This window comes from Apium graveolens, chromosome 10, assembly GCF_009905375.1.
Source record: "Apium graveolens cultivar Ventura chromosome 10, ASM990537v1, whole genome shotgun sequence".
Classification (NCBI taxonomy): Eukaryota; Viridiplantae; Streptophyta; class Magnoliopsida; order Apiales; family Apiaceae; genus Apium; species Apium graveolens.
This window is the reverse complement of record NC_133656.1, coordinates 240,186,146-240,199,473: the sequence shown is the minus strand read 5'-3', so window position 1 is coordinate 240,199,473 and position 13,328 is coordinate 240,186,146. Positions and strand designations below refer to the sequence as shown.

Below are 13,328 nucleotides of genomic sequence, written 5' to 3'. Positions count from 1 at the left end.
CTGGACTCATTAATAGACTTGATTGAATAATACGAACCTTGTGGAGTTTCTTGATTGGTTATAGCACATTCAAATAAGATGAACCTATCTGGATTCATGTAAACATAATGGCAGACTGCCGTATCTGGGAACAAATTTTGGGGCCCGTAACCCTGTTACTCGATGCCATTTGTTCCTCTTATTAGCATTTCTAATTGATTTTATATGTTTTTGTAATGTTTTTATGGTTTTCTGAATTATTGAAAATTTACGAGTTCTGTTGTGGCTTAAGGATGTTTTATTTTAATGTATTACTCCTTGCTCTGAACTAAATATAGTAGAATGAGGAGATTTAGTATTTGATTACTTAACAACTCCGATTATGAAAAAAACATCAATTTGTCGATCCAGTTATGATATATTTAATAATAACCTTGATTATGCTGTATAATACATTTTGTTGGTTGAACTATAATTAGGCAAATTGATAACCTCTATCAATTAGTAAAACTATTTTGATTGAGGGACCATGAAGGTTAACTGTATTAATCAATACAGGTTAACTGTATACACATGTGTTTTAGAACCTATTTGATGTATTTTTTTTGAATGTATATGATTGATGGTGGTATTATCTTGTAGGTTTTGGCACTTAGGCATCATACTTCAATATTAGCAGAGTTTCATGATCTTCAATTGTTGACGACATTTGGCTTTAGGGGAGGCCCTCAGGTCACTCTGTTCTTTTAGGGAATAGTAGGGCGTCATGTTTATACTCCTTGTTTCTTATGTACTAGGCATATTAAGACTTCATTCTGTACTACCTTTTTCATATTGGTTGATGTCCATCTCTGCTCTCTGCTGAATAACTGCATGCATTCAACTCACTACAGGTTTGCATACTGGTGGCGACTCATTAACGTATATTTTGCCATTTAAAGTTACTTGAGGGCAGACACGGGATAATTAAGTATGTATGTTACTGATTATGTCTTTCAAGGGCATATTTGTCTTATTAATTAATAGAACCTGTTAACACATAATTTGATTGTCGTTTAAATATCTGGTCCAAACATAAGTGTATCTTTTTCTTTCTTTTGGTTTTTCTCTTCGACCGTGATGATATTTTTTTGGTTTAAATATCGAGGTGGTTTTTAACAGGTTCTGGTATGAACTATCTTTAACACTTTTTAGGAAAAATTGATATGCTTTGGAAGAGGACTTGCATGCTCCTTTAGGGAAACAATTATAAACTAAGAGCTGTTCCTTTTAGTATGTTGACATAATGTGTTTGGTGAACCAATAGTAATCCTTTGCATGGTTCCAGGGAGTTTTAGGTCTACTTTCCATTGTTAGAAATTATCAGTAGGGCGTCATGTTTGCTTAATACTTCCTAGCGCAAGGGGTAAATTTCCAGATAATTGCCTTGATAATCTAACCTGACCTGATTCTTTAGAATTAGAAACTATTAAAGCAAATGGATGTGAAACTATTATAACAATATGTCCACAGTCCACCTATTGCCCTGCAAGAGTGTTGTTATTTTCTTTCAGCCTTCCCTTGTTATAACTTTTTTTCGGGTCATTGTTGTCTTTATAACCATTAATTAGAGCACATTAATTACCAAAAATATATTTGTGATAAGAGCACATCCTAAGATGTGCCTGACTAGACCTTGATTTATTTCTCCTTAGGGTCGAGTCACCAGTCACCACACTTGCAGACACCAGTCAACACAGACAAGACTGGACCGGCATTTGATTTATTTTTTTGCTAAGCTATTTAGAAACAATCACAGCTAGGGTTTCTCTTCCTTCCATTTGTTCCCCTCCTCTATAAACATATGCAAACAGTGTATGTATAGGCACACACAGGCTTTGTGATATTTGTTTAAAATAATTTTTATGTGCATTTAAAAATTATTTGTCATTCTGGAGCTGATCTCTTTTCTTGCCGATAGTCAAGGTGAATGTTCGATGACTGGTAGTTACAGGACGGAGACTGCTGATTCAGTATGTCCACCAAGAGTTCGTTCAATGCTAGCTTCACGTGCCTGTATATCATAAATTATGGTTGGAGTTTCACTTTCTAGAATTGAGATGCAAAAGGTGATGATTGTAATTGTACTACATTTAATTCGTTTTTTAAATTTGTTTCAATTACAAAAGGCAATCCTTACACAGCAAGCAGCAATTAGTTGTTATATGCATTTATATGTTTGTAAATCCATGCACTTTTCAGATAACTAAACATTTGGCTGACCTAAAGTCTCCGTGGAACTGTCCACATGGCAGACCAACAATGCGGCACTTGGTTGACCTAACAACCTTACGCAGAAGGTTGAATTCTGAAGATGAAGGTTTCTGACCTGTAGTTCTTAGGTTCAATAACAAATGCCTGTGATGCTTAAACTTATTTAAACATAGTCTTACCTTGTGCTGACTCTGTAGATGTGGTTTTACAAGTTCGGTACAAGTCTAGCCTCTCTGCAATTGAAATTTGTATTTTTGTATATACATCTCCATCATCTCTGCACAGAGTGACTCGTTTTGTGTCTACCGGTGCTTTGTTTCTTTGTTCAGATGAACAAAGAACTTAAATACTATAGTAATAAAAGGATTCATCCCATTTGTTCATAATTGTACTCCAGTTTGTGATGATGCTTATGTTATTCGGCTACATGCTTGAATATCCACTATAGACATAAATAAGTAGTAAATGATGCAAAATAATGTGCCTTTATTTAATAAGCCAACATCTCTCTATTACAATTCTTCAAGAACAAAGGGTAAAAAATTTCTTCAAGAACAAACAAGAGAAATCTCTAATTACATCTTATTTTGAAATTTGGATATGGTATTTACATAATTTTGACAATAATAAGTTACAAAATATATCTCGGAAAAATATATAAATTTTACACTTTTTTTTAAAAAAGAAGATGAAAATATTTATACATGCATTTTACTCTTGTTTTCATAACGTCCAATAAAAAAATGCCTAGAATAAAATGATCATTTACACATTTTTTTAGAGAAATTGATCATTTACTTTTCATTTTTAAAGAACAACTTAATAAAAGTTCAACATGCAAATCCAAACACAGAGTGCCACGTGTATTTTTTTTGAAAAACCCCCAATTTCTCCTTAGCGCCCATATTTTTCCCAATCCAAACTATCTTTCCCGAATGGCCTGCATACAACTCCACTTCTTCGGTTTCCACTGCGGGTTCGGCTATCGGGCTCGAGAGATCCGCCCCAAATTTCTCCAACTCAATATTTAATGTCTCTCGACTTCCACTGTGCTCGGATACAGCCCGCTTTCTCTTTCCAGTTCCGTCCGACCCGTCGTACTCCTGATCCTTCTCGAGATCCTCCAGCATTATGATTCGGGCGGTTATCCGATCTCCTCTCATTTCCCCTACCCCTTTCTCAGTTAGGAACTTGAGCTTAAGATGGGGTATAGACTCCACCGCTTCAAATGTTGACAAGAAGGGCCTCCCAAATATTGCATTGTGCGGGCTTTCGATCCGAACTACGTAGAACTTCACTGGCTTCTCAACAGTATATGGAAGTTTGCCCAGGAGGACTGGGAGAGTGATTGTTCCTTCAAACTGAATGGATGTCCTCCAATGGCGTAAAGGGGAGCCTCATTGCAGGGCTCTAACTGTTCTCCGTCCAAGTTCATCTTGCAGTAGGTTTTGTGGAACAATGTGTTGGCCGAACTTCCTGTATCTACCATCACCTTCCATATTTTATTCTGACCGATGATAGGATTGATGATAAGAGGGTCCTCGTGTGGGCGAATGACATCATCATAGTCCTCTGTGCTAAAGGTCATGGGCATATGGGGCTTCACCTAATCAAACTGATATTGATTATACACTGGTCGGACATATTTCTTCTTGGCTGTCTTACTATCCTTGTCCAGGATGCTGCCCCTGAATATAGTTTTTACTTCGCTCCTTATTCTATCCCTTCGCTCTGGCTCCTCGGCCTCCATCTCCTCCTCCTGATTCTCCTTCGGCCCCAGCCTATCTCTCAGATCTCGGACAAATTGATTAAGTTCGCCGTCTTTGATCATACGCTCAATGAGCTTTTTGAGGTGATAGCACTCATCGGTGTTATGCCCCTTGTCCCTGTGATAGTCGCAGTATTTATCAGGGTTTAAGTTTTTTAAGTTTTTTTTAAAAAATACGATTTTTTTGAATTTTAAATTGTAAAAATAAGATTTTAATTTTTTTTTTGCAGAATTACGATTTTGCAAATAGTTACAACCTCAAATGTAACCTGATGCAATCTCAAATGCAACGAAAAAAAATTCAGGCATTTTTAAAAAAAACGTAAAAGAAGTTGCATGTGTGCTTGCGAATCGTTTTTCCAATAATTTTCAAAAAACAGTAAAATCACAAATAAACTTATAATAAGTGATATTTTTGATAATTTCTCTAAATATAATATAATTTTCAGAAAAAGTAATTTTGGGATAAAAACTCACATATTCATATATTAGGAAAGAAAACTTCTCATAAAAAAAGATTATTTCTATTACTAAAAAGTAAGTAAACTTCTTTTTTTGAAAATTCAGAATAATCCAAAAGGGAAATAAAAGATATAATGCAAATTGCAATATATACAACGTAAACAAATTTACTGCTAACTTTTGACTATAAGTATAATATATATCATACCGGAAAGTTGATATAATGGCCGGAAAGAGCATCTCTGTATCTTCAAATAACTCGTTCTTAATTTTCTTTTGTATTGTTTTGATCTTCAATTCGGGAACTCTTTTATCTCCAGGTTAAAATTGTAATCTCGTATATATTTCTTGACAACTCATTTTTAAGATACGATAGTTGACAAATTATATGCTGTGAAAAATTTCACGTCAATTTTGATTAGTGTCGTCGATTATCAGAAATCGGAAATCATAATTTATCAGGATCACTGATCATAATTCATAATTTTCATTTGTAATCTATTTTATAACTTTTTTTACGATTTCAATTTCGATTTGATTTTTGTTCGATTGTACTCATTATATGTTGATGTAATGTATGATTTTTTTAAAACGATTTTGATTTCGGTTTTAATTTTTGTTCGATTTTTAGGTGACGCAGGACTTGTAAATGCTCAACTGTCTCCTTGGGTGATGGATGTGGGACCATGTTCAAAGTACGGTGGACCCCAGGGTTGTCTTCACCATTGCCAAAGCATGAAATCTTCTCTGGGAGGGAATTGTAAACTTGTGGGTCCCCAATTGGACTGCCTCTGCATCATTCTCCAGCAGAAAAATTAGTAAAAAGAATTTTCAAAGAGTCTCCTTGATAGATAAATAGAGTTGGTGTATGCATTATGCACTGAAATTGAAATTTGTCATGTATTGTTTGAAAATAAATTTCAAAAGAATATAGCATTCCTCATTTGAATAAGCACACATGGTTTATTTACATTGTTCACATGTGACTAGATATCACAAAAAGAAAAGATTTTTTTTTTAGTCTCAAATTCTGAGTTCGAATCTTGATAATTCTGAAATTTTCTTAAAAAATATACTTATTTGTACAAATTTCTGCAGTTATTTTCTTCATGGTTTATCTATAAAATTTCGAGTTTTGTATGGTGATGGTTGAATCTCTGTTAATAACTGGTAAAGATCATTTGCATTTTGCAGCACATTGTGATGATATCTTTTAATTAACTGTAAAGTTTGAAATTACTTTTTAGAAGAAATTCAGGCCTAAACATTCACAAGCAAATACATTCTGCATATCAGGAACAGATTCAATAGATAAAAGCAAATACATTTTGCGTATCAGGAACATATGCAACAGATCAAAACAAGTAATTTAACATACATGACAGCAATTCAAGTCAAATATCAGCCTCAAAACTTCTGCAGAACTGCCTGTGAGGAAGTCGCAGTGTGCACAGCAGAACTAGCCAAACTCCCTAAAGGAGTCATGGGCTTTGCTGCAGTTTCCATGACCCTTTTTAAAATGTCACTGTAATCCAGGGAGTTCTCGGCCTCTAAGCAAATATTAGCCATTGTTTGAACAGCAAGTTCTGGGTAATATCCAGCAGCTGTTTCACCACTAAGCATCACACAATCAGTTCCATCAATAACTGCATTGGCAACATCGGTTGCTTCAGCTCGAGTAGGTCGTGGGGATTTGGTCATTGACTCTGACATCTGAGTTGCTGTCACCACAGGCTTCTTGATTCTCAACCTACAAGAGTCACCAAAACAGATGCCAAATGCCAATTAGTACTTGGTAAAAAATCATAAATATAAAAAAAGACATAATCGTAGCTTGGGTCATACCTTTGACATCAGCACAATAGTCTTGCCATGTTCACCGAGCAATTTCCTAACCTCTTTAAGGTCAGAACCTTTGCGTACAAATGACAAAGCAATTATGTCAATCTTGTTAGGAACTCCCCAGTTTAAGATATCATCCTTGTCTTTCTCAGTCAAACAACTACTGTTAAGTGTTTGAAAAGAGTAATAACTGTAGAAAATTAATTCTGAAACTATATAAATATATAAGTATGAGACAGTTTCTGTGAGCAAATGCTCATTTTGTCAATATATTGAAACTGATAGTTTTTTCATGCTACGCCTTACAAAATATATAGAAGTGATAAAACTAACTAACAGAGCTGAACATTATCTCCATCACTCCAGACTTATTCAAATACTCCTAATACTGCGTGACAGCTGACCTAGTCTTGATACAGATAAAACAAAACACATCTTATTTAAAACATAACTTAAATAAATAACCCAAATAATTAATAACTAAATTTAAGATTATTCCAACAATCACCCCCTTAATCTTAAATTTATAAATCACTTCTCTTCATTTTTTGTGATGCACTTCTCACCACTATCTCTTCATTTTGTGATGCACTTCTCACCACTATCAAGTTTGATGCACTTCTCATCAAAAACAATTTTTGTTGATGCATTTCTTATCAACGTCATTTTTGTTTGCTGGAGCACTTCTCTCCTGGTGCACATAATCACTCACACTTATAAAACAAAATTTCTTTTACAACCACTTGTGCCATGATATTTCTCTCATTATTCTCACTGCTCAAGTTTCTCCTTAATTTTTTTTATCATGTTTCTCTTTCTTCTTCCCAAGCTTCTCTCTCATGTAGACTTTTTTCTTGATACCTCATTAAATATAAATGGAGAAATTTTTTGATGCCATTAAATATGATAAATAAATACTTAACATATATATATATAGGTGTGTATCTAAAAATATCTCACAAAACCCTAGATCATGAGACTCGAATACAAAATGTAGAAAATTAGTATTGAAATTATATAAATATATATGTATGAGACAGATTCTATGAGCAAATGCTCATTTTGTAACATAAAAGCTGATGTGCGCATAAGAAGATGAGTTTCTAGAGATACTCGGCGGGCCATGTTATTGAGGTACTAAGTCATTCTTATTTGTTTCTTTCGTTTATGTAATATTTTATTGTTGGTCTCGAATTGCGGATAGTTATTTTTGTCCTCTTCAAAGTTTTTCAGTTGCAGTAAGTTCGTTCTTTGTTTTGTTTAATTTTAGGTCGTTAAAACGCATCCCCAACCCGTTATAATTTCAAGCCAGAGATTGCTCGTAGCCGCGTGGATTGTTTATATCCCCACATTACTGCTCTCAAAAGTTATACTCCCACGCAGACACAGGAATAACTATATAACTAAAAAACATAAAGGAACTTGTGCTACATCCTTCTGGTCAGGATAACGAGATAACACTTTGCATATTCCTGTCCCATTCCCCACAGATTTTCGAATTCTATCCCCTGTGAATTACAAAAGGACCATAACAACCTCGTCGCCATGACCCTAAGCTCGTAATTATACGAGACCAAGACAACATTTTTTCATCTTCTTCTCAGTATTATCTGCATGTTATTTCTTCGTTTCGTACATCGAAAGATTCAACTAAAACGAGCAAAACAGAACACAAAGATCAATACACATCCAAAGACTTAACTAAAACAAGCAAAACAAAACGATTTAAAGATTAATAAACTTGTCTGTCATATGATTAAACAAGTTCAAACATAGATAGTGATTTTCAAACACAGACCAATCATACATCCAAAGGGTCAACTATAACAAGCAAAACATGACTCTTTAAAGATTACTTTCGCCTCTCTTCTTGATTTTTCCGGCATGTCACTTGCATCAGCATCACCAAGTAAACCCAAACTCGCATCATCAAGTAAAAGCAACCTCTCCACAAAAGTAGAAAACGTCGGCACATGTAACTTCTTATAGATGTCGATACGTTTAAAAGGCCGTAACTTTTCCAAATCAGCAAATTCCCTCACCACCCTGTTCTCATTATTATACGAGACTGTTAAAGAAGGGTTGACTGCCAACTCAGCTCAGCCAGCTAGACAACAGTGACTTTGACTTTTGTAACAAACTTTGTACAAATTACCATCAGAGTGTATTCTTCAAATTAATTGTTAGAAAAACTATTTGCTTTATTTCTCTCTCTCTCTCCTTCACTCTCTCTCTCTCACTTTCTGTGTATGTTTATCTTTGTTCTGCTTATTGAATTAATCATAATCAAGCAGTTGCATACTTGATGAAATGAGCTCAGTTTGTAACATGGTATCAGAGCCTAATCAGCGATTCTACAGTGTACGGGTTGATCTTAAAGTTACGAGAACTGTTAACGATTGATCATCATTGTTGTTTTCTTGAGCTCTACAGATCTGTAAGTCTTTAGTGTTCTCTCTTATAGCAGAGTATAATTTTAGCTGATTGAAATCTTCTTATCTTCAAAACTGTTTGTTCATGGCAACGATTGCATCATCTTCAACATCAACGCTTGGTTCAGGTGTTTTATCGAACACCTTAGATGCTAATCATCCATATTATTTGCATCCATCTGATAATCCTGGTATGCTTGTTACAACTGTTGTGCTGAATGAAGGTAACTATAATCAATGGCGTAGATCCATGGAAATTGCATTATCCTCAAAACTAAAATCAGGATTTATTGATGGATCATATCTTAAGCCTGCTATAGATTCTCCATTAATGATTCATTGGATGAGATGTAATAATATGATAACTTCATGGATCTTAAATTCAGTCTCAACGGAAATACGAAACAGTATAATCTATATTCAATCTGCTCGTGAGATCTGGCTTGATCTTGAAGTGCGATATTCTCAGAGCAATGTACCCAAACTTTTTCATCTGAAGAAAGAATTAGCTCATCTCACTCAAGGCTCTTTGTCTATATCGTCTTATTTTACCAAGTTTCGGACAATTAATGATGAACTTGATTGTCTGTCCACTAAGCCTAGATGTACTTGTGGATTATGCTCATGTACTGTTAATCTGAAGCTTGATACAGTTGATCAGAATGTACAGCTAATTCATTTTCCTATTCGCATTCTTTTTTCTTAGTATTATCTCACCGTTGTTCCTAAAACCCATCGGCAACCAATCGTATACTCCTTGAAGATTAATACTCATTTTCCTATTCCAAACCACATACTCGTTCCCCGTTTTTGTAAGTATCCACAGCTCAAGCATATCCGACTTGCAGTTAAAATCAAAAAGAGAAAGTGATTTACCGTATGCTTGAATATAAATATTCCCCGAGGAACACTCTTCGGGTAACTTGATCTCTGAAATATTTTTGCTCTTCAAATTAAAACGGAAAACTGCTTCCCTGTCACTTTGTTTCTTCCCTAGCCAATATGCAGAACTATTTACAAACACGGAATTATTTCTCAACTCATAGCGAGAGAGATCATCATCGTTAAATCGGACAGTCTCCCATGAATTAGAGCCAAGACTATAAACATCAACAATGATTGACCACTCTATCAACCTCTCATGACACATCAAAATTTTAACAACTTGAAAATCATCCAACTCCTTGGAATATCCAAAACCCAAATTTACCCTGCAATAACTGGCAATGTATTCAAAAGCCATGTTTACCGTACCATTTATGATAAGGTTGGATCTCTTAACAAAGTGCAACGGGGAATCTGGAAGAGTTTTAGTTTTTTGAATGATAGGATTCCAAAGATATATCTTGCTATCAGGTTGCAACGCTAACCTTGACAAACATAGTACACCATTCGACATCCCGTACCATGTTCCACAACTAGATGGAAATTGCAGCTTGTAGTATTCTTCACATTGTTTGTAATTTGGATTGATTTTGAATTTTGGAGTTGATACGCCTAAAATATTAACCCATATTGATTATAATTACAAACAGAATCTATATCCTATCCAGGATAAAAAAATTCAGGTTTGTCATCCTATAAATATAACCCATGCAGATTCATTGACACCAGAAAACCATTCAATTTCGTTGTCACAGTCCTTTATAGAGGCGATGAGGAAAAATAAATCAACCAAGAACTCTATTGAGAAATTCACCGATATTTTATCAAAAATCTTTAACCGACTACCCATAAAATGTTTTGGACAGTGTATGCGCGTTCAAAAATCAACCAGAAGCTGTTTTCCGAACTCTACCGATATCTTATCAGAAATCTTTAACCGAGTACCAATAAAAAGTCTTGGAGAGTGCATGCTCGTTCAAAAATCTTTATCAGATTTTATTCTTTTATAAAATCTGATTACTGAATAGATCTATGGTTGGATTTTACTTTTATAAATTTAGAGTAATAATATTTTATAATTTATTAACATAAAAACTTGTGCAAGATACGGGTCATATTCTAGTATAAATTTTAAAGTTGTGAAAATTTTAGGGAAGCTAAGTACTATCAATAATATTCATATATGAATTAAGTATTCTGTAACAGTATAAAGTGTTCTTATTAAAACCAAGTTTAAGCTAAAGAGTCTAACTCACTGGCATAACAAACGCCTTCAGTAAATCATCAATCGCATAGGGAGACCAAGTAGAACAAGTTTCATTATTCTTCGATTGTAAAATGTATAAAATATATTTTTTAAATGTGCCATGACCCTTCAAAGTTCAAATGATTGAACACATTTGCTAATTTTACATAATCATCGTACAAGTACAGGGGATTTGTAAATGGCCATAATGCGTATGTACTCTAACTTTCTCAAACAACCCTAGTCGAGAAGAACCCTCTTTCACTCCCTCTGCAAAACATAGCATGCTCGCATACTTTGCAGGGCCGCATAATAACCATTTCTTGAAATGCAGGTTAATATATCAAGACAACACTATATTTAACGGTGTGACAATCATCCTAAAACTGCATATTCACATATGTAACATAACTCTGCCCAGATACGAAAGTAGTAAGAGATTTTTTTTTGCTAATTAAGAAATAAGAAATTCATAGAGAAAGAAGAGAAGTAGGGAACTAATCTGAGCATAGGAGATACAAACGTTGAACAAAGTTTTTCAAGAACCAACCCTGTACATATTCCTCTGTGCAGCTGAAATAAATTGAGCAAATCGAAGACTTCTTCTCTCCATCAACACTTCAACTACAGTGATAAGATTGCAAGATAAACTGTTACTGTGAAACCTCCTCGTCTAACAAAAGAACCTCTGACTTGCTATATCACCCAAGGTGTACATTTCACAAATCGACCACAAAAACTTTGGTATATCATCCCAGTACATTTGAATTCAAGTCAATCAGAAAACCAAGTAAGAAAAATACCAACAAAAGAGAAAGGAAACGATAAACGCAAAATACTCAATTAAACCCGAACCTCATTTGAAGCCCGAAAATATCAATAATACGACAACTACATTAGAAATTCTATTGCATTCATCCAAAACTACAAATTCTACAATCACAGTCTATAATACTACGAATCAAACTGCTGCAAGTTTCTCAACAACAAAAACATAACAACAATGGATACTTTACCTATACTTATCGACTAGGTACATTGCAATAATCAACAACCACAATGGATACTTCACCTATACTCATCGACAACATTTCAGTTCAAGTCAGTCAGAAGCAAGCAAGAACATTACAACAGAAAAACGCAAAGGAAACTGATAAATCCAAAACTACTCGAATTTAACAACAGGAAGCTCATTTAAAGCCTAATAACATCAACAATTTAACTACATTATTCAATTATTCCAAAACTACAATCCGATCAACACAAACTACAAACCAAACTACCACAACTTCTCGACAACAAAAACAGACAAATTCAACACACACTCACATCATCCACCTCAATTAGTCTTTGCATCAGGCATCGGAAACAGTCCAGCTCCCGCAGCTCCACGAGGAGGCGAAAACCCCAAAAACTTCTGCAAATTCGTCCGAATACTAATCGAACACAAGAAATACAAAAACGCCATCGAACAATCCGTATAATCCTCTCCCTGCAATCCTCTATGACTCATTTTCTGCACTAATTTAATCGGCACAAACGGCAATTTCGCAACCGCTTTGCCTTCAAACAAATTATTTAGAAACCCGAAAACAACGAACAAAACAAGCGCCACAACCGCGCCTGATTTGAACTTGAATAACGATAAATCGCGACTCGACTCTTTGAGACTCGTTTCGACTCGGTCGATTTTTTTGGTTTTTGATTTTTTGGTCGAGATTTTGGGGGCGGTCGGGTCGGTTTTCATGGTTTCGAGTTTTTTGGAGGCTTTGTCGATTGAGGATTTGAGTGATTTGTAAGAGGTGGTTCGGTAGATTAAGAGCCAGGAGATGGCTTCGCAGACGATTGCTGTGCAGATTGAGATGCCTACTACTGTTAAGCTGTCTGAGTATTTGAATTGTGTGAATATGTTTGAAGCCATCTCTCTCCTCTCTCTCTCTCGATCTCTCTCCTCTCTCTCTCTCTCTCCCACTCTCTCTCGATCTCTCTCTCTCCCCCAATCTCTCTCGATCTCTCCCACTCTCTCAGTCTCGATCGCTGTGTGTGGGTGATGATAGAGATATGATTAACAATCGGTAAATTATCAAATTGAACGTTCAAATAAGTCACTGATTACAAAATTAACTCAAATATACCATTTATCTTAATATTTATATAAAAAATATTACTTAATCATTAGTCGAGATTCTTAAAAATATTATATATTATATTTTACACATTTTTTATGAATGATATTATATCCAAATTAAAGGTTCCGAGTTCTACTATTTTAGATAATATTGTTGGATTTTTAAAATTTTATCAACTATTTATTTTTAAATTTTTTGATTGTTTTATTTGATTTAAATAAAAAAATATAGTAGATAAATTTTTAAAAATCTAAAAATATTATTTAAAATACTCGAGCTCAAAATCTTTCATTTGGATGTAGTATCATTCATAAAAAATGTGTGAAACTCAA

General features: G+C 34.6%; 1 protein-coding gene across 1 annotated transcript; it reads right to left on the bottom strand.

Moving 5' to 3' along the window:
• Positions 1-11,934: 11,934 nt before the first annotated feature.
• On the bottom strand, positions 11,935-12,937 carry LOC141689399 (uncharacterized). The gene has a single exon (XM_074493674.1). The coding sequence runs from the start codon at positions 12,786-12,788 to the stop codon at positions 12,207-12,209; it is 582 nt and encodes a 193-aa protein (XP_074349775.1). The 5' UTR covers positions 12,789-12,937; the 3' UTR covers positions 11,935-12,206.
• Positions 12,938-13,328: the final 391 nt, after the last annotated feature.